The sequence below is a fragment of the Leptosomus discolor genome, chromosome 1 (genome assembly GCF_034619465.1).
Source record: "Leptosomus discolor isolate bLepDis1 chromosome 1, bLepDis1.hap2, whole genome shotgun sequence".
In the NCBI taxonomy this organism is placed as follows: Eukaryota; Metazoa; Chordata; class Aves; order Leptosomiformes; family Leptosomidae; genus Leptosomus; species Leptosomus discolor.
In genome coordinates this window covers 217,652,661-217,673,288 of record NC_141391.1, presented here as the reverse complement: position 1 = coordinate 217,673,288, position 20,628 = coordinate 217,652,661, and the positions used below count along the sequence as shown (strand labels likewise).

The 20,628-nt window shown below is 53.9% G+C and overlaps 2 protein-coding genes across 7 annotated transcripts; one reads left to right on the top strand and one right to left on the bottom strand.

Annotated features, from left to right (window-relative positions):
- Window positions 1-210: 210 nt before the first annotated feature.
- CEP41 (centrosomal protein 41) lies at window positions 211-11,811 on the bottom strand. Of its 3 annotated transcripts, XM_086481135.1 has the most exons (12): window positions 11,773-11,811; window positions 11,163-11,226; window positions 10,035-10,086; window positions 8,468-8,514; window positions 5,854-5,915; window positions 4,763-4,832; window positions 4,158-4,293; window positions 2,935-3,086; window positions 2,555-2,622; window positions 1,667-1,781; window positions 1,255-1,470; window positions 211-789 (listed from the first exon to the last, which is right to left on the bottom strand). In XM_086481135.1, exons 1-12 carry the CDS (start codon window positions 11,803-11,805, stop codon window positions 650-652), a joined length of 1,155 nt encoding a protein of 384 aa, XP_086337261.1. In that variant the 5' UTR covers window positions 11,806-11,811; the 3' UTR covers window positions 211-649. The 3 variants fall into 3 exon arrangements, with proteins under 3 accessions (XP_086337261.1, XP_086337268.1, XP_086337275.1); XM_086481142.1 differs by lacking the exon at window positions 8,468-8,514 and having other exon boundaries at window positions 10,039-10,086; XM_086481149.1 differs by lacking the exons at window positions 10,035-10,086; window positions 11,163-11,226; window positions 11,773-11,811 and having other exon boundaries at window positions 8,468-8,519.
- Window positions 8,851-20,390, top strand: MEST (mesoderm specific transcript). 4 transcript variants are annotated; one of them, XM_086481165.1, is made up of 12 exons: window positions 8,851-8,870; window positions 13,269-13,384; window positions 13,999-14,078; window positions 14,530-14,607; window positions 15,036-15,172; window positions 15,523-15,581; window positions 15,854-15,894; window positions 16,272-16,342; window positions 16,895-16,996; window positions 18,705-18,781; window positions 19,331-19,394; window positions 19,824-20,390. In XM_086481165.1, exons 1-12 carry the CDS (start codon window positions 8,863-8,865, stop codon window positions 19,939-19,941), a joined length of 951 nt encoding a protein of 316 aa, XP_086337291.1. In that variant the 5' UTR covers window positions 8,851-8,862; the 3' UTR covers window positions 19,942-20,390. The 4 variants fall into 4 exon arrangements, with proteins under 4 accessions (XP_086337291.1, XP_086337286.1, XP_086337282.1 ...); XM_086481160.1 differs by having other exon boundaries at window positions 13,269-13,423; XM_086481156.1 differs by lacking the exon at window positions 8,851-8,870 and having other exon boundaries at window positions 13,270-13,423.
- Window positions 20,391-20,628: the final 238 nt, after the last annotated feature.

Sequence of the window (20,628 nt, the reverse complement as noted above, 5' to 3'; positions counted from 1 at the left end):
GTATTTTCTCCTCCAGCTCACCTTTAAAAATACAGAGTTATTTCACAAACTGGCCACGAGCAAACACGACTGTCAGGTTGCAGTGCCGCACGGGGCGTTATTTCCAAACCCATCTTTATTACAAAAGCTTCTGTTCATCAACATCAATTTTTAAAAAAAACAAAAAACCAAAAAACCCAAGCAAAACCTTAGGGAATAGTCTCTCCAACATTTTGCCAAGTGGCTGGATGTCTGTATCTCTGCTACCAAACGCCAAAGTTTTTGCTCACAGACGGTTTCTGGCCCATTTCCCTTCTCGTGTGTTCTCCTGGTCGCACAGTCGGCGGCTCCGGGCGCAGCACGGGTGTATGTTACAGACACAAACGCCTTTATCTGAGCTACAAGCGTCGCAGAACGGTTTCTACCGGTCGCAGGTTTTACTACCAGTTTCCTCCCTCTCCTACAAAACCAGTTCTATCAAACTCCCTCCCGACACTGCACCTAAAAGTCAGCCTTGCCAAAATGAGGCGGCTCTCAACCAGCTCCCCCGGCCTGACCCGAGCTGTGTGCACCACCGCTGCGTTCCTCTGCCAATTCCTAAAACAACCAACGGGCTCAGGGTTCCCAGAACCTGGATATTCACTTTTTCAGCGGAAGATGCCACCGTTGCCTATTTCCACGGCCTGTTCTGGAGGCTGCTCCTGCTGAGCGTGCGGGCGGTGAGGGATCCAGCGGTGCTGGGGAGGCTGGAGCTGCTCCTCGCGGTGGTCACTTTGGTCTCCCGGCCTGAAGAACCGCGGCTAAGACGGCCTGGGGGGGAAAAAAGAAAAAAAAAAACCCAAACAACCCCAAGATCAGAAGCTGTGGGTGTGATGGAGCACAAATGATCTGCTGCCCCTCGCTCCAGCTCTCGCTGTAAACATGCAGACCCTTGAATAATTCAGTGCAGGGTTCTGGGCAGTCTCTATCCAGCCTACGAATTCCAAGAACCTACTAACCACCAGTAAAACCTACAGATATTTAAATATAGTGGGCAGAATGGTATATACCCACGCTCAGCAGGCCCAGGATTTTGCCACCGTGTAGCTTTATCAGATTAAAGTCCTCCAGGAGGAGCCCAGCACAGGTTGTGGTGGGTCTTCTCAGGCAGTCTAGAAATAAAACCTCTCCCTCTCCCAGCTGTCTCACGGGGAGCTCACAGCAAAGCAGAGCGCTGCGGCGGGGCAGGCTCCAGGGCCGCAGAAAGCGGCGGCAGCGTTTGATCTGGAGTCTTACTGGCAGGGCCTGAAGGAACGTGCTCCTCTTCCAGGTAGAACTTTATCTTTTGTAGGTCATCTGCAGAAAACCTCCATTTATTCTCAGCCCGTGCGGGTGGCACTCTGGGAGAGGGCTTTTTTCGGGCAGATCCAGCGGGAGCTGCTGCCTGGCAGGAGGTGGGGAGGGAGCCGGTGATCAGACCGTCGGGGATCTTCTGCGCCAGGACCTTGAGGCCTGTGGACGTACAGATGGCCCCGTTCCCAGTGACCACCAGCTAAGAGGGGGGACCAGGGATTTCACCCGTCCCAAATAAAACACTCGGCAGAGCCGAATCTCCCGCTCTTTTCCACCTCCCGCTCACACAGCCCTTGCTCTCTGCTCTCCACCGACCCACCCGAGACCTCGGGGAGCCCTACCCGTCCCCGCTTACCGCCAGATAACATGAACAAGTTCTCAAAGCCCCTCTCACACATGGTGGTGGCAGCCTGGCTGGCTAACCTCTCGTCGTTGTCATACAAAATGATAATTTTTCCATGGGCGTTTTTCTGTCAGGCAGAAACAAGAGTTAAGGATTCACTTGTCAACTCACAGTGACCGTTAACACCTTTTAGAAAGAAAAAAAGAGAGAAACAAGCGGGACTGAAGGCTTGATTTGCTGTTTACCTGCCCTGCACCCATGATTTAAACCAGGTTTCTCAGTAGCTGAGGTGTGCCAGAGGCTGGAAGGACACAGCCTCACCCCCACTGGAGTGCGGCCCCCGCAGCAAGTGGCCACTGCTGTTTCGGAGACGGGTGACAGGCAACAGCAAGAAGCGCCTTCGTTTACAAGCTCCCCTCTCTCCTGCAGCCCTCACAACCACCTGGGAAATTATCAGCCTAATCCCAGCTAATAATCCTCTTTCTGTCCTCCAGGGAAAAGGCAATCCCCATCGAGGCGCTGAGAGGAAGCCACAGGATTCGATCAACGCAGCCCTCAAGAAGCCCAGCAGCGGCGGGGGACGGGCGCCCAAGTACGGCTTTGCCTTCCCGCTGCCAAAAACCCCAAGAAATACCACATTCACGCAGCTCCCACTGGGGTCAAGAGGCGATACAGCCTCGAGGAACTGGAATCCAACATCTGACGGCGGCAGGCCGGTGTAATCAGAGCCAGCGTGAAGGTCCTCTCCCACCCTCCTCGAAACCCCCAGGTTTCGTTGGTTGGAGCATTGTCCTGCTCACAGCGACTGCTAAAGCTCCAGTTGGTTTTGGAAGCCCCCACCAACCTCCTCCCTACATTTTTTTTCCCCCCATGACAGCACTTTGTGTACGTAAAGGATACGTATTCCAGAATACTGTTTGTGTATGGGTTCATGGTTCTAGACAGCATCGCAATAGGGTAGGAATAAGCTGCAGAAGAGGAAAAAAAAAAAAAAAGAGAGAGAAAAATCATACAGGAGCTGAGCACCCACCACCACCCAGGCTGCACCACAACCCACACACCCTTGTTAGGGTTCACCAGACTGGCAAACCCACCGAATGAGGGATTAACATCAGCTCAGTCTCCTCCTCATCCCTTTCCAGGAAAGACGGCTGGGCTGGATGGGTGCCGAGAGCATCCCGCCCTCCAGCGACGTCCAGCCTTGGGGAGGGGGGGAATGACGCCACCCAGAGGGCTCGATACGTGACGCCGAGGCCGCTGGGGGACTCTGGCCTCCTCACCTCCAACGATGTGACATTGGTCGTAGGCGTCTTGGTCTCGGACATCCAAGAGCAGGAAGGGGCAGTCGGGATAAGGCAGGTCTTTAGCCTGAGCCTCGGCTTTCTTTGGAGCGTCCTTTTCTATATCCAGTTCCCCGACGCCGCTTATCACGCTGCAAGAGAGAGGAGGTTACGGTGCGAGCTCCCTCAGTCACCCTTCTGACTCTTCCCCAGGCCACAGTGCTTGTCCATCAGCTGTCCCAACAGTCCATTTGCCTTCCAGGACAGCTGGACGCCACACAAAAACGTAGAGAGTCTATTCCAGGCTTTGCAGTCATTTGTAAAAGACTGGGTTTATTTTTATCGATATAAAAAATAAACAAAGTACGGCTTTGCTATGGGAACATACAGTACTCTTCCCGATCAGGCACAGTCAGGAGTTTTATTCAACATCCTAAGCGACTTGGAGGTGAAGGAGGATAATTCTAAGAAGCTGCCAACGCTGAGATTTCGGCAAGTCTGACACGCTGAATAACTGTCAGTCACCTACGCAGAGGATTTCCATCACTACACTGGATACAGGACACGAACAGAAACCTCCAGATCCTCATAGCGGTCGTGAAATCACAGGATCACAGTGTCAGGGGCTGGAAGGGACCTCAGATCATCTAGTCCAACCCTCCTGCCAGAGCAGGGTCACCCAGGAACGTGTCCAGGCGGGTGGTGGCTCTGACCCACGCCCACCCAGCCTGTCAGGCGAGCGTCTCAACTCCTCCGTCGACATTCGGACGGGTACAGCAAGGGAAGGGCTGAGACAAACCTTCCTCTTGCAGTGTCTTCCTCCTGTCTCTTGACTAGGGACCTACTGGGTTTGGGAACTGGCCTCTCAACCACAGGACAATCCGTTAGGATCCTCAGGAGGGCACGTTACTGAGCTGATCAGAGCAGTTTATAACAGGGATTCTCGAACCCAGGGACCCGGATGGAATCCCACAAACCTATTTCCTCATCAGCCATTTAGACAATGACCAGGTGGCAACAGGGCTGGGTTACAGCCAAACCCCAAACTCGTTCAGACAGGAAAACCTGCCCACCCTCTCTCTCGCTCACATTCCCAGACCTGCAAACTCCAGCTTTAACGAGAAATACAGTAGAAAGCCACTTAGCAGCAATTTAAAATAACGAGCTGGATAAAAAACCCCTTATCTGCTAAGACAGGAAGAAAATGGTGTATTATCAGTCACCTCTGCAGCGTGGACCGATAGGATTCCCCGGCTCCCGTGTGGTTTATGAACAGGACCGGACTGGGTGTCCCCTCGGGGCTTCCTTTCCCATTTGTCCCTGCTGTGACTTCAGCCTCGGGAGCAGCAGCATCGCCATCTGGGGAAGGGAACAGGGTGCAAAGAGTTAAAATGCTGCAGGAAACAAACAAGTAGGTTTTAGGGCCACTTTCTATTCTTAGAAGAAAGTGTCTCTCTTAAGGACAGCCTTATCTTCACCCTCCTCTAAGGATGATTTACCGAGAGCGTCAGAGTAAAAATAATCAAGAGCCACACGATTTTTAAGGGCTTAAGATCTCATTTTTAGAATGGAATAAAAACGTAGCTCTTGATGCACGAGATCTACTGAGTTTCTACAACAAACCTGGCAGCACGAGGCCTTTCTTAGTCACAAGCCTTGCTGGTTGAGGAGCGTTTCCCAAAGCAGAATGGCTGCAGGCAGAGGTTAAGATATTTTTCCCTCCTGATTAAAAGCCTTGCTGAATAGTCAGCTCTGTCAGGACACAGTTCACCACATGCCAGCGATCGGCTGAGACCTTTTTCTTTGTGCTTACAATAAATAGCGTTACCTTCCAGCTCGTGGATCTCCTCACTCGTCACTTCTAAGGTTTCATCAGATAGAGAGGCGACCTGGATGACCTGCAGGAAACAAGAGCAAGCAGTGATACCCTGACTCGCCCGCACCGGTGTCAGCGAAAGACAGCGGGGATCAGCTCGAGGGAAAACCCAACCCTCAAGGCAAAACGTGCTGAACTCAAGGCAACTTCTCCTGCATTTATTAAACAAAAGTTGCCGCAAAAGCCAAGAAAAGAAGGTTCAACCTGAAAGGAAAGCCGCATCTGCCGCGCTGGCAATATCCCCCACCAGAACGTTTCCTGGCGGTTACGAACGCTCAGTGCCACGTTTCAGAGCACACACCACACCGGCTACAACCGCGTGCGGTTCGGTGGTCTGTGGGAGCAGACCCAAAATAGTCACACACTGCACCAGGGAGCCACGGGGTTGGTCTTCACAACCCAGGGGGACTGAAGACAGGAGTCTGCAGAACCCCACGCCGTCACCACCCACAAGTTTATCCTTCCCTTCCCTCCTTAGAAGGCGGCTTGTCTCCTCCTAGTTTTTACCAGCTTTCTCGAATCAAAGTGTCAGCAACACACAGCTCTATCGACGGATCAAACTGTCCGTCTTTTAATATTTTGATTCATTTGTAATTAAAAAAAAAATAGGCACAAAGCCTTGAAGTCCCAACTCTCCCACCTTCTGCAGTTAAACCCGCTGTTAGGGAGGGCTCGAGGCTGTGATGATTTGATGCAAAGCTGGAGGAGATCAGATCCGAATGCTACTTGTCACAGCCCTTGGTGTTGGTGTTTTTTTTTGTAAGAGGCTTGAAGATCCTCTTCAGTTAAAGGAAAGGAAAAAAAGGGAACAAATTTCACAGACAGCGTCACCACAAGCTTCAATTTGCAACCAAAAGGATTTGACTGCTCTGAAAACGGGGGCCTGAACGGTTTGTTTTTATTAAGGGAAATCTGTGAGGGCAGGGAGAAGCATTACACACTGAGGGCTGCACAAATACATCGAAAGCTTGAGACAAAGCAAAAAAAAAAAAAGCTGTGCATAAAAAATAACTTTCAGAGGCCAGAGAAGGAACTATACGTACCAGTTGGGCAAAAGTAGTCACCTTCAGTCTTTTAAACAGCTCGTCCTTTTTATACCTGTAATCTTCAAAAACAAACGAGGACAATGTAAGGGGGGCAGTTAATTCCCAGCTTTTGCAGACACCAGGTAATGGGCTTAGCCCTGCTTATTCTCAGAGACTCTTCTCCAGGATTTCTGAGCTTGTGGTGAAGGATGGGAGCAGCAAACCTGAAGACTTTCTGGGAAAAGCAATATCCGTTCTAAAGAGAGACGTGATGAAAGGGGAGAAGGCAGATTTAGTTGCTTTTAAGACTCAAATGCGTGTTCCTTCATGGCTTTGGCTGGGGGAAGGAAGCAGTTTCATGAATTTATCGCCTCACCTGCTGTTCTTTGGAGCCCGCTCCCGTCACAAAGCCTCTTAACCCAAAAGATTTAATTTACCTGAATTTTTAACTTGTGTAAGTTACAGCAGAATCACAGCGCAGGGGCGCTGTCACTCAGACTCTCTCTTTCCAAATGCTCAGCTAAACGTGTACGTTTAATCTTACCGATTAAAAAGCTTTTCTGACTTTATTTGACAATTAAATTCCGATTCCTACGACTTGCTGATGGGGGGATCTGAAGGAATGGATGACTGACAGCAGCTGTTGAACACCGCAGCAGAGCAGGGCGGATACCAGCCTGCAGCACCCGTAATTCCTACGGAGAAACTGCACTAACGGAATCTTCAGCCTGAAGACAAAGCTTAGGTAGGCAGAAAACTGGGGGTCTGTTGGAAAGGCTGGCAAACCACCAGAGCAGAGATGACCAGCGCTCAGGAAGCGATGACAAGGATGGAAGCCTGACAGAGAGACGAGGAAGAGAGAAGCCTTCTAGTGCGAGACAAAAGGGCAGGAGAGAGGAGGGAAGACGAGTATCAGCAGGAACATCTTGATGTGAAATAGCCTCCCACGGGAAGTAAAGGAAGCTTCATCCTTTGGGAAGTTTGCAGCTAGAAAGGAGATAGCAGAGGAGGGGGTGGGGGGAAAAGAAAAAAGATCAATCCTGCGCGGGCAGGGAAAGGCAAAGAAGATGAAGAAGATTCCTCCCCTGTCGCCGAGTTCCGCACGCAGCTCTTAAAGCCACGCTTTAGGGAATCTAAGGGCTCTCAGAAAACAAAACCGCTCCTCCTTTCTTTTCCTCCTCCTTACCAGGCTCCACCACTGATCTTTTATTTAAAAAAAAAAACCCTTTGCATTTTTCTCACAACTTTAGCGACTATTGGGGGATATTCCAAGCGGGGCTCTCTCCAGCTGTTCAGCTCAGAGTGCAGGACCTCGAGCAAATCCAGCCAGTTAAGCAATTCGAAATCCTCTCAAACCATCTGCCCAACGCTCCGTTAGCTTAAGCAAGGGATGAGAAGGGGGAAGGGCTCCAATCCGCGTCCCTGGAACCACCACGCACAAAAATTAGCACAAAATTAGCTCATGGAGGCTCTCGAGCTGACATGTGTTTAGAGAAGGAGCCACAGGGATGCTGGAGGCCGAAATATAATATAATATAATATAATATAATATAATATAATATAATATAATATAATATAATATAAGTCTCTTCCCAATACAAGTGGTGACCACGCGTTTCCCGACAGACGTTCTGCTCGGACAAGATTCTCCCCATACACGGCCCACGGGCACGTTACAGTAGCAGGACAGACACAAAAAGAGAAACTGTGAGTTTTCACCTCTTTTTTGGTTATTCCTATCCCTTCCCTCTTAAATACTCTTCCCGAAGAGGGAGGCCAACTGATTTTCAGCACTCAGAGCAAGCAGAGTTCCCAGATCCTAGAACCAACCTTGTCCTACACAATTTTGATCAGATCCCAGATTTCCCAGATCCCAGAACCAACCTTGCCCTACACAATTTTGATCAGGCTGCAAAGCAAGCGCCTACTTGCTCCTCAACAGTTTGTTTTAGGAAGAAGGAGCCCACCCAAAATACCCCAGCGCAGCCTGCACTGCGCATTTCAAACCAGGCAGCACAAGACGGGCGCATCAACTAGACTTCAGAACGGCAAGTCACTCGAAAACGACCCTCGTGGTCCTTGCAAAGCCCCCTGGTTTGAAGCCTCAAGTTCAGGCTGCGAAAGCCTCCCTTTACCACTTCGGAAATAACAGCAACCATTATCTTTTATGCAGCCCCTTTCACCTGCCCGACGCAAAACCCACGTGTAGCCCACGTCCAAATGATTAAAACTCCCCAGGCACGGACAAAAAGAACCTTCAATCGCATCAACAGCACAAAATAAACTTCATTTAGAAGGATAAATCCAAGCAGCAAAGCTCATGAAGGGCTGGATGTGTATAAACCCTGCCAAAGCAGAACCATTGTCCCTGGGCTCACACAAACCAGCTGCTGGATGGTTCCCACCCACCTCAAGCAAGGATTATTTATCCCAGAACAAGCCTTTATGACCTAACCTTGCCTTTACCACCCAAAATTATTTCTAGCCACAAGAAAAACCAAACCAAACCTTATTACCAAGCCTGACCTGGAGCGAACCGACCTGAACGCCCCTGTGAGCCTCCCAGCAGTCAGCAGAAAGCTCAGAAGAGTCACAAAAGTGCTGCTTTCACTACAAAAGCAACACGACGTACCCGGTTCTCTCCTGGAAGGTCCATTTGGGTTTTCAGACATTTTTTCACTTCAGCGACCCGGTCTGAAGCTGTTAATTCTCGTGGCCTCAAGGATGGGCTCCTCAGGGCGTCGGAAAGGAGCGAAGCAACACCAGAGGAAAGGGAGAGACTCGGCGTCTCTCCTCAAGTCAACCCTCCCAAGGACAAGCCGTCGGGGTTCCAGCTCTCTTGTTTTTGACGCCGCGGCGGGCTCACGGGATGCAGTCCCACTCTCTCACGTTACACCAGAGACAGAGAGTTGCCTGTCCTGGGTATTTAAAGTTGTGTCCAAACGGTGTCATCTATCCCTGAGAAATCAGGGGGGAGAAGTTTCTAAACTGCCTGGGAACACAAGGTGTCTATTCAACAGAAATAGAATGAGAAAGTTTCTTCTGGAAACTCCAGAAGAACAAAAGAACTCCGACACGGAACGAAATCAGATTCAGAGATGAGATTGAAAACCGCCCAGAGCCACACAACAAGATCTTCAGCACAGATACAAAGCGACGGCAATTCCAGTGTCAAGCACCGAAACCAGGATCTGGGAAAGCGAGCTCACTTCTCTCTTCGTTTCCCCCAAAGCCCTGCGGTGTTTGGAAAAAACCCAACAAAATAAACCCCCCCTCCATAAACCAACCAGCCACAAAGGATCGTTTTGGGCAAAGCTGAGCACAACTATGTTCACGTGACAGATTAGCGACCTCCTTTAGAGCACTGTCACCTCCGAGGGAGGCAGTAAGTGGGTCTAAGAACTAAACCTGAACCTTCAGAAATCCTAATTCATCCTCATGAACGGGGATGATTTTTTCTTTCGCGTCAAGAAATGCAGCTTTGGGGTTTAATAGCGTTCCTGGCTCTCCGTGTGAAAATGATCTGGAAATAAAGTGGTAAAACGTTAAGAATTCTTAGTCATAACGCTAAAAAAGCCTGTTTTCGGTGGGAAAACAGCCTGAAATAAAAATCAGCGAGGCTTTCAACAGCCTGAATGACCCAAAGGCCTCAAAACATCAACGTTGTTCTGGTAAACAACGTGATTCTGATAAAATCAAGGAGTTACACAGCAATGAGCTGCTCTCTTTCCTGCCTTGGAGCGCTCTAGTAGAATTCTAAGTACGCTGCAATTTAACAGGGGACCTCAAGCTCAATCATTTTGTTACCTAAAAGTGAAATAAAGTCTCAGAAGCGCAGTCTGAGTCTTCCCAGCTGAGTCTAGTCTAGTCTTCTTAGTCCAGAGAACTTCTTCCTGCCTGGTTGCCAGCCAACAACAAAAATTGCACACAGAAGGATCTGGAAAGAATCCTAGACCTGCCTGCCTGGTTTCTGAAGTTGAATCCGTAAAGCACTGCGAGAGACAGAGAAACGAGGCACAGGACAAAGCAGAAGGTGCCCAGCAAAGAATCAGGGGTGAAGCATCTTTGCATCCTCCTGCAAACGGCCGGGGGGACCATCGGAGCGGAGATTTCCAAGCAAAGGGAGGGCTGGGATTCAAGTCCCGCTCCTCCAGTTTGGAACTAACCCCCCGCAAGTCGTTCTGCTCCTCCCCAGATACTCACTTCTTTTGATCTCTTCCAACTTCTCCATGTATTTTGTTAAACTGTTGCCTGTAACAAAACAAACCAAACAAATCAGTTGGTCACAATTTCTTAACTAGTGGTTTTCTTCAGCTCTGTGAAGACTTAGACTTTATTTTTCTTTTTTTGGAAGGAAAAAGTTCAGACAATGATCGCAAATATTTGCTGGGGATCCTCCTTCACCGTGACCATACGAGGCAGACAAAAATGAAAAAGGCCACGTTCCTCTTCGTGCTTTTCTCCCACAGGGAAGGCCAAGCTAAACAGCCAAGTCCAGCCAAAGGACTTGCTGAACCCCGGCTGCCAACCGCCTCCGGGAACGTAGGTTACAGCCTCCCTGACGGGTAGAGGACGACACCGCGAGCCTTCGCACCGAGCGGGAGCTCAAATCTTCTACATACACCCCCCCAGCGCCGTTTTGGTTCCTCTACAGAACACACCAGGGTTTTATTTTACAGGATTTTCAGTAAGGGGCTCCACCCCTTGCTGGTCAGAAGGGTGGTATTCCAAAAAAAACCCAGCCTCGTAGCATCCTTCCCGTTTACAAGTTCCACACCAAGGCCTCTCCGCTCAAAAGCTTCAGTTGTTTGGACGATGCTTTGGAGAACAAAGTCATCGCCTTCAGAAAGCCACTACCTAAACCTCAGTACCTCACAGCCCTCTCTGCAAGGGAGCTAAAACCAGGACTTTCCTACTCAAATCCTGCCTCTGACCCGCTGCTTCAAGCACAACGGTGGCCACACTGCCCCTTCCCCAGCAGTCTTGGGTGGATACTATGGGCAGGTTGAATGAAATTCAACCGCTTTAACAACACAAAACCCCCAAAGACACCCCCCAAATGATTATCTTGGCTTACACCCTTGTCAAGACGCTCGTTTCCACCAGAAAAGCTCACACACAGGAACTCCAAGAGCAGTAATTTCTACGGGAACTGTCACAACGCAGCCTGACGCCCTAAGGTGAAACATCACGGCCGCGATGCGAGTCCTGCCACGGCTGCGCAGCTACAGCAGCTCAGGACAGAGGCAGTTAAGACATTTGGCAGATTTCTTTGTACACCCTTATGCCCACGTTTGGTGTTTAAAAGAACAAATTACTTCACTTACCAGTGTCCAGGCGGGTTTTTATGTGTTGGTATCTGGGATTCTGAGGGATGCGCCTGCTCAAATACTGTTTTCAAGAGGAAAAGACAAGAGGAAGTCGATACACAGCCGTGTATTCGTTTTAAAGGCAAAAATCACATCACCAAAAAAGGGAATTGGAAGAGCTCGAAGAGACGGCAGGAGGAGGAGCGAGACCACAGGCATCCTCTCGGGCATCCTCTGCTCTGAGGCAGAAGGACAGATCCCTGAATCCCCAGCTCGGTATTAAATCCATGCCAAAGCGCCGCTTTAAAGCCCCAAAAAGGCAAATTTCTCTCCCTTTCTCTCACCGGGAGCACCCCAGGCTGCGGGGCCCCCAGGAACCCTTCCCCCCCGGCCCCGAGCTACGCCTCCGGAGGCCGCACCGGCCCACTGAAACCACCCCCCCCAAAGCCTCCGGGTGCTGCACGGAACCGGCCCCCACATCCCGCAGCCGCTGGGGACCCCACGGGGCGCCCACAGCTGCCCCCCACCCGCGCTCCCCTCAGGAGAGCAGGAGGCCGCCGCCCGGCCCGGAGCCCCGAGTTCCCGCCGGCGGGAGGGTGACGGTGCGGGGAAGGGCCCCTGGTCCCACCTGCGGGTCCCCGACGTTCCTCCTGCTCGACATCTTGCCCGCAGCGCAGCGCAGCGCAGGGCCCTGCGGCCCCGCCGCCGCCGCCACCGCCTCCCGCCCGCCCCCCGCCGCTGGCGTCCCACCCCGCAACTACCCCCGCCCCGATTGGCCGCCCGTCGCGCCCGCAGCCAATCAGGCGCCGCCGTAGGGGCGCGAGCGGGCTGACCACGGCGGGGGCTCAACCGTCGCCGGGCAACGCGGGGGGACGCCGCGGCTGCACGCGCCGTGACGCGCGGGAAGCCGGGGGGGGAGGGGGGGGGAGGGCGCGCGGCGCATGCGCGGGGCGGGGCGGGGCGCTGGCCCCGCCTTCGGAGCGCCATGCCGGCGCGCGGCGGAAGCACCTGAGGCAGGTGAGGCTCGCGCGGTCCCCCCCGCTCCGCGGCCCCGCCAGCGGCGGAGGCTCCGCCCACCACCGCTGAGGGGCGGGGCCTGGCCCCCCCTTCAGGGGAGGGGGCGCGCGGCAGGGGAGGGGGCGTGGCCGGCGGGGGCAAGTGCTGCCTCGAGGGGCGGGGCCTGCTGGGGGCGAGGCTTGGCCCTGGGAGGGGCGGGGCTGGGGTTGAGAGGCGGGGGATTTCAGGGGGGGCGTGGCCTTGCTGTGATTATGGGCGGGGCTTATCGAGGGGGTGTGGTATGGGGCGGGGCTTCAGCACCCCTTCCCCAACCTTCGGCTTCCCTTTGACACCCTCAGATCGGGGCCACACACCCCCATGGGGCCCAGGGCCCCCCTCAGCCCCCCATGGGGACACACACACCCTCAAACCCCCCATGAGGCCCACATCTCCCCTCAGACCCCCAGTGGGGTTCATGTCCCCCCTCAGCCCCCCACGGGGCCCATGTCCCTCCTCAGACCTTCAGTGGGGCCATACACCCCCTCAGACCCCGCATGGGGCCCACGTCCCCCCTCAGACCTCTAGTGGGGTCCATGTCTGCCCTCAGCCCCCCCATGGGGCCCACATCCCCCCTCAGACCTTCAGTGGGGCCACACACCCCCTTAGACCCCCCATGGGGACACACACACCCTCAGACCCCCCATGGGGCCCACGTCCCCCCTCAGACCCCCAGTGGGGTCCATATCCCCCTTCAGCCCCCCAGTGGGGCCCACGTCCCCCCTTAGACCCCCAGTAAAGCCCACATCCTCCCTCAGACCCCCTATGGGGCCACATCCCCCCTCAGACCCCTTACAGGGGCCACACCCATCCGTCAGACCCCAAACGGGGCCCACGTTCCCCCTCAGACCCCCTGACCTTTACTGCAGAGACCACTTGCTGCCACGGACCTGCCACCCCAGGGACGTGCAGAGTGTGGGGACGTGGGGGATTTGCGGGGTTTGGAGGTGAGTTAGGGGGACATTGGGTGGTTTGGGGGCTTGGAGGTGGGTTAGGGGGACGTGGGGCTTATGGGGACATGGGGGTTATGGGGCAAACCCCGGTGGACAGGCGCCTCGCTCTCTCCGGCAGGATGAAGGAGTGGTGGGTGCAGGTGGGGCTGCTGAGCGTGCCCCTCCTCGCCGTCTACCTGCACATCCCACCCCCCAAGCTCTCCCCGGCTCTCCTCTCCTGGAGGTCCTCTGGAGGCTACTTCACCTACAAGGACCAGAACATCTTCTACAGAGGTGACAGACCCTGGGGGCACCTCATCCGTCCTGCTGGAGAGCGGGGCTGGGGTCTCTGCTCCCCTCGGTGGCCCCAAAGACGTCCCCGAGGCCAGGCAGGGGAGATGGCAAATCCCTCCCGAAACGTAACGGCTTTAAGGGGAGCCGCTGTGTGGATCCCGGCACGGTGTGGCTGTTCGTTATCAAAATGTTTTAATTGGGTAAAGCCACGGAGGTTCTTTAGCAGCGGCAACACCTCCCGAGAGCCTCTGTCAGGTCACAGCAAGGAAAAGCTGCCGAAAAACCTTCTTGGTGGAGCAGTTGTTACCCATCGTAGCCATTTAGGGGCAGCTACAATTAATTTGTGCTAATTAAGAGCCTGCTTTGCATCAAGCAGCCACGGTGGCTCGTCGGGCTGGGTTTCCCAAGCCACGTTGGCACTGGGAAGCTGTGGTGTGAGTGAAACCCGTGCTTGGTTTCGGGGGAGAGAGGTGACGCCACGGTGCTGGTTGGGCGACCGGCAACGCCTGTCCTAGGAGGGGAGGAAATTGCCGGGGGGTAAAAACTGACCCTGAGACACCTCGTTCCCTCCCCAGATTCGACCGGTGCCGTCGGCAGCTCCGACGTCGTCGTCCTCCTTCACGGCTTCCCGACCTCCAGCTACGACTGGTGCAAGGTGAGGGGAGCAAATCCACGGCGGTGGTTGGATGCTGTCAGCAAAGCCCGTGGTTTTTCCCTCCTGGGGATGAGCAGATGGACGCGGGTGGTGGCTCAGCCCAGGACTTTCTGCTGGGGGTACCACCGCGCTCTGGGCTATCCACCCTGTTCCTCCCCCGACACCTTGCGGGGGACCCAGGCTCTTTTCACGTCGCTTTCTCCCCACGCTCCAGCCCGAAGCGGGAGGAAAAGACCCACAACTATTTCTTGGCTGTTTTGGGGGGATGGTCTTGCTGTTTATTGGGAAAATTCAACCTCCTGCAGTTTTCTCGGAGCTGGAAGGTGCTGTCTGGGGGAGCGGAGGGGAGCGTGGCTGTCCACAGCTGTGCATCGCCGCAGACTTTTCCCCTCTCCGTTCCCATCAGCCGTTTGTTTTTTGTTTTTTTTAGTGTGTTTCTCCTTTTTTCCAGATATGGGAAGGGCTGACCCAGCGGTTTCACCGGGTGATCGCTCTGGATTTCGTAGGATTCGGTTTCAGTGACAAGCCTGTAAGTAGCCGAAGAGGATTTTTCCAGTTGTTTTTGGCCCAGAGGTGGTTCTGCCGCGCCAGCACCCCCAGAAAGTTGGCATTTGCCATCCAGTTTCTTCTCCCACTTACGTTTGGAAAAGGAATAAGACCTTATAATAGTGGAAGGGGTGGGGAAGGTGCGTGATGGAGATCAGCTCTGTCACCATCTTGCCTTTACTTGGGTTTGACGTGACTCCAAAGCACACCCTGACCCCTTCGGGGCATGGGCAGCGCTCCCGTAGGCCTGTGGACAGAGCTGCTGGCCCAGGCCATCCCGACTGCTCGGTCTGGGGTCACAAACTGCTGCTCTTCACCCCATATTCCACCATTTGGGTGTTTATTCTGGAGTTCGTGGGCTCGTGGCGGGCCAGGCTCTCACCGCGCCTCCTCTCCCGCTTTGCTTCGCAGAGGCCCCACCGCTACTCCATCTTTGAGCAAGCCAGTATCGTCGAGGGGCTGGTGCGTCACCTCGGCCTCCGCCACCAAAGGATTAATCTCCTGTCGCACGATTACGGGGATACGGTCGCACAGGAGCTGCTCCACAGGTCACTGCAACCCCTGCTGCTCTGGCTGCTCTTTGTTGTCCCCGTCAAGATGATTTCCAGCAGATAAGCGGAAGGACATAGCACAGAACCTCCTGTCCCCTGTAGCTACAGCTGTAACGAAGGCTGAGAGGTCTCAGGGCACATCCGTGGTAGGCAGATCTGAGGCTCCCATCCATCAGTTGCTGGCTGGTAGGATGGTTAACTTCCCTCCTGAGCTCCTTCTTAACGAACTGGGGGCAACAGGGGAGCAGAGATGACCTGACACTGTTAATTTGACCCGCTGGCTGGTCCCTTCTTGGAGCCTTGAGAAGATCTAGTTGTGTTTCACCTTCTTCTCTTCTGTCCCTCAGGTATGAACACAATAAAACTGGAAGCATCTTGATCAACAGCCTATGTTTATCCAACGGAGGTAGGGTTTGCCCAGCGTCGTGGGATGGGCGGGCTGGGAGGGATGGGGATCCGTGGGACGGGATGGCCTTTCCCATCTCCATCACCCAAGGGAAAGCACCACCAGAACCCCCCTCAAAAAATGCAATTAAGGTGCTGTAATTAATCACGAGCCATCAGTCCTCGGGCTGCATTTGTGGTACCTTTCGTGGCACCACGAAGAATGGAGGAGACTGGGAGATGCAGAGCAAAACACTTGCAGCGTTATGACTCTGTTCTTTGACATCCTTCCAGGGATCTTCCCCGAAACGCACTACCCCCGGTTCATCCAGCAGGTGAGCTGCTTCCCCTCTAGTCCTCCTGAATCACCCCTCGAGCAGTGACTCCGTGAGTTTGGGGGTTTCCCTGCTGCTTTTCCTGCTTCGGTGGTGGCACTTGAGCTGCTCGTGGGCATCTTTACGCGTGGCAAGGAGAAGCAGGGGCTGTCGGGATGCGGCTCGTCGCATCCCAACGTCCCAACTCATCGCCCCTGGAAGCGCTGACGTCTCCCCACCGCCCAGAGCTCACGTACATCTCGAGGGTCGGGGCTGAGCTGGGAAACGGCCGTAACACGGGGAGCCGGGGGCCAAGCCCTGCGAGGAGGCAGGATTTACCTGTCTCTGCGATACCCAGCGGTGCCGTCTCCTTTCTTTTTTTTTCCTTCTTGCCCAAGATCCTCAAGGATGGGGGTTTGCTGTCCCCTGTCATCACGCGGCTGATGAACTTCTTTTTCTTCTCCAGAGGGTGAGTCGGGTCTCGGTGCTGCCGGGCACAGGCCGCAGGGGGGATGTGAGCCAAGCGGGGAGGGGGCCAACGTAGGAATTAGCGTAGCGGCTATTTGGCCGGTGAGCAGATCCCCCAGCACTGTCCCAGGAAGGATTTGCCCCTGGATTTGAATGACCTTGATCTTCTGGGCCATTCCCTCTCCAGCCTAATAATAAACCACGTGGCTTTTCACTGTACACTGAAATCCTTCCACGAGTATCAGGGCTCGTGTGCGTGTGAAGACCCTCACCACGCTCTACATACGGTGTGCAATCAGATAGATCTTTTGATCAGTTGTTGCAAACCCTCTTTTTAAATTTTTTTTCCCAAAAAGCCCTTTAGACTGGCCGTTAAGTCCAACGCTGGATGCCCTTGGGGGACGATTTCCAGTGCTGCGCTCGCACCCACGTGTTTCGCAGCAGAAGCTGGAAGCGCTCGACTGGTTTTTGCCCCAGTTTTGAGCTGTACACGAGCACGCCTGCTGCTGTGGTGCTCTGAACTCTTTTTTTTTTTTTTTTTTTTTTTTCCCAGGCTTGGGGCAGTTTTCGGGCCCTACACGCAGCCGTCGCAGGCGGAATACTGGGACATGTGGACGGTGGTGCGGACCAACGACGGGAATCTCGTGGTGGACAGGTACGTCGCCGTTAGATGCTGCACGAGCTTCGTTTGACACCCGCAGCGTCCCTCCGTTGGCAGGCAGAGCCACACCACAGCTCAGAGGTTACCAGAGCTCGGCCAGGTCCTTGGGCATCGGCTCCCCCGAGCCTCCAGCTGCTTCTGTTGGGTTCTGGGACCATCGCTGCACCCCAAAAGAGACCTGGGGTGCGATGTAGGAGCAGGAATTCTTGCTGGGAGGATGCAAGGGAGGTAAACGGAGTCAGGAGGATCTGAGCCTGCACACGGTGGGAGAAGGACAACACTGGAGATGGACAATGTGGGGTTTCTTTTTTTCTTCTTTGGAAAGTAGGGGGCGTGAATTTGTGGGGTTTTGCTAACAACTGGAGCCAAACCTGTTTTTTTCCTCAGTTTGGGACTTTTGGAAGGACCTCGGGCTAGTGCTTGGGAGTTGAGTACCCCCCTGTTCAGCTGGGAGGGGGGTTGTCCTTCTCCCCCCAGCATGCAAACTCCTCTCTCCTCCCACTGGGGCCAAGCTCCAGCCAAATCACCCTAAGGACCAAATAGCCCAGCCTCTCCCAAGGGCGCTCACTAATTACCTCTTATAACGAGCAACGCTCCCCCCGGCCCAGTGGTGGGTACGCTGGCTGACGCACTGCCCCCTTGGCAAGTCCCCCCCTACGGCACATTTTTTGCGGTGTCACCTTTGTCGGCAGCGCAGCCACCATGGGAAGCTCAGTGCCAAAATACCTCCAGCACCGTCACTGTCGTGTGTCAGAGGAGCAGTACGTTTATTTAGCGTAGCTTCCCGTCCTTGGAAGGCTCTTTATAACCCAACTGACTTAAACCTCATGTTTAAATTGTGACCCTCAGCCCCCCGCCCCGAGCTGTGGTGAAGCAAGGAGTCACCCCGAGTAATGACGAGACAGGCTGAGGAGTTGTCACCAGTTCAGATTTTCACTGCAAGACCCAACCAGTACCATTTATCCTCCCCTGGTTCAGCGCTGACTCCTCTTCTGTGCAGCACTGAAACGGCTGCAGCGCCCGGGAGCCGTCCCCGGGAGCGCTCGGGCGGCGCTGCCTCCGCGTTGGCTTCCAGCAGACGAATTGCTGCCCTGACATTTTGTACAAATCCGTGCTTTTTTTGCCCCAGTTGCCCAAGCAATGAAGCTGCATGGAGTTGAAGGGGGCTTGGGGGTAACCCACCTCTCGGTGCGGATTTGCCGGCTGCCTGCAGCTTGCTGTGACTTACTGCCCGGGTTACAACCGTTCGCTCCCTTTTACAACCCATTTTGGCATTTGAGGGGGAGCAGGGGACCCAAATTTGCTTCCATTTCAGCTAGGAAGGACTCAAACCTTATCCTCCCCTCTTGCCAGATGTTTCTTCCTTCATAAATGAACATGGCTTATCCTCCAGCAGGACTCTGGAGTCCACAGTTCGGGCACAGAGCTGGCACGGGCAAGAGCTGGCAGTCAGTGTCCCAACCTCCTTTGAACTTTTATTTTTGTCTGTCTAAATAAAAACCAAACCCAACCCCCAAACAAACACCTCAGGCAAGTCCCTAAGCTCAGGGATGGTCAGCAGGCTGATTCTGCGTTGCTGCTGCCCTGAGGAGGTGGGCTATGGGAGATACCGATTCCACCTCGGTCTCATTGCAGAGGCAATTTCCAGGCTGTGCAGCACCTCGAGGCACCATCTGCTGCGTAACCCCACGTTTCTCTTCAGTATTTTGCAGTACATCAACCAGAGGAAGAAGCACAGGGACCGCTGGGTGGGGGCTTTGATGTCCACCTCCGTCCCACGTGAGTAGGAATCCGTTTTCTTCGATTTACTGGCGGAGAGGGGTTGGGAATTGCCCCCCTCGCCCGCAGGCACTGGAGCGGGGTGCTTCCGCTCGGAGCCTCTCGTTGTTCTGATGAGGAGGACGTGGCTCAAATCTGGTTTGTGCAGGGTGTAGCAGCACAAGTTTCTCCGCTCCAGTTGAAGGCTTGGTTACAGCGGAGCTGGGACCTTGTTGAGATAAAAGTTTGATCCACTGAGCGGAGGTAACTCTCTTGTTAGAGGCTGCTTCACAGCCTCTGGTTTCTCCAACTGCTGCCCCAGGGAAGCCGAGGTGCTTTTCAAGCTCGAGAGAAGCTGCAACCGCTCCAGGAAAGGTTTGGCGTTTGCAGGAGGAGGGTTGGAGGCTGAACTTGACCCCAGGGCAGAGAAGCGAGAGCCTTTTCGGCGGCTGGTTTGCTCGGCGCTCTGCTGAAAGCTTCCCAAGCTCCACGCTGAGAAAGTATCTGCAACAGACCTCCTCGGCTTAGTTTAGGGACGTCCTCAGCTCTGTCTGGGCTTCTCTCTTGCAGTGCACCTCATCTATGGGCCCCTGGACCCCGTGAACCCGCACCCAGAGTTTCTTCAGCTTTACAAGTAAGACAATACCCGCCACAAGGCGGGGAACTGGGGTTTCATTTCGAGGGAGATTTTTGTCTCCGACTTCTTCCCTTCCCTTTTCATCGAGGCTGTTTTTAATTCCCACCTGTAACCTGCATAGCCAGGGGATTCCGTCGGAGCCCGCTGCTGCTTGGAAACGGCTTTCCCCCTTTTAGGCATCGAAGTCACAATTCTCAGCCAAATCAATCACGCATTTTAAAACCACGTCAGACAGATGAGATTTATCGGCCGAGGTAGCCTTCTCTTCCAAACTAACCTGAAGTAAATCCAGCACTTGGAAGAGTGGTCAACTGTAGCTGCTACAGGCTCTTTTTTTTTGGTCCCAAAACCACGTTACGGGCAGAATCCCAACTGTGCAAGAGGGTACCGCCCCTGTGCTGAAGCCTTGCTGCGTTCTTCCAACAGGAAGGTGCTTCCCCTGTCCACGGTGTCCGTGCTGGATGACCACATCAGCCACTATCCGCAGCTGGAGGATCCAACAGGCTTCCTGAACGCGTATCTGAACTTCATCAACTCTTTCTGAGCTGCTGCAGCTCAGTTCTCGCGCTCTGCTTACGAGTCAAGCTTTGGGGGCAGGAAGAAACCTTGATTTTTTTTATCTCCAAATCCAACACTTTGCACTAACGCCCTCCTCCTTAGCTGCCAAATTGCTGCATTTACGCAGTTAAACCCTTCAAGCACCAGAAAAAGCTTAACCTGTAGGGGGACATGGACAAAACCCAGCCTAAGCAGAGTGACAGGACGCTGACAGCTCTTCCAGCCCTTGCTGCTCGACCGGCCTCTCTGTATTTAGAGCCAGGAGGGCTCAAGGGAGAACAGGGGCACCTGAGGGGAAGCAGAGCGTGCCCACGAGGCCTTACTTGCCCCCACTGCCAAGCTACACCACGTGCCACAGGCAGGCAGGACCCCTGGCAGCCAAGGGCTGACGCACGTACTCGCCAGAAGGACGTTAGTCTGGTTGGCGAGTTGCTGCCAAACTAGTTTAAATTCTAGTCCTCTGCTAAATGTTATAATCCTTGGACTGAAAAATTGAAATTTGAGTTTGCCTACGCTAAACACAGCAGGAGAGCCGGAGCTGTAATCCCCCAAAGTACAGGCTATGATGCCCTGCACCCATAAAGGGGCATTTAAGCACTGTAGTTACCTCTTTTTTTTTTTTAATGGCCAGTTACCCAAAGGCAAGCTCTAAACCTCAAGTTTTTACCACATC

Excerpts from the sequence above, each read along its gene's own strand:
- CEP41 (XM_086481135.1), bottom strand. The coding sequence starts at position 11,805 with ATGTCGAGCAGGAGGAACGTCGGGGACCCGCAG. Across the intron at positions 10,087-11,162 it reads AAAAACCCGCCTGGACACTG|GCAACAGTTTAACAAAATAC; the intron begins GTAAGTGAAGTA and ends GTTTTGTTACAG. Across the intron at positions 3,087-4,157 it reads TATCGGTCCACGCTGCAGAG|CGTGATAAGCGGCGTCGGGG; the intron begins GTGACTGATAAT and ends TCTCTCTTGCAG.
- MEST (XM_086481160.1), top strand. Across the intron at positions 14,608-15,035 it reads TCGGTTTCAGTGACAAGCCT|AGGCCCCACCGCTACTCCAT; the intron begins GTAAGTAGCCGA and ends TTTGCTTCGCAG. Across the intron at positions 18,782-19,330 it reads GATGTCCACCTCCGTCCCAC|TGCACCTCATCTATGGGCCC; the intron begins GTGAGTAGGAAT and ends TCTCTCTTGCAG.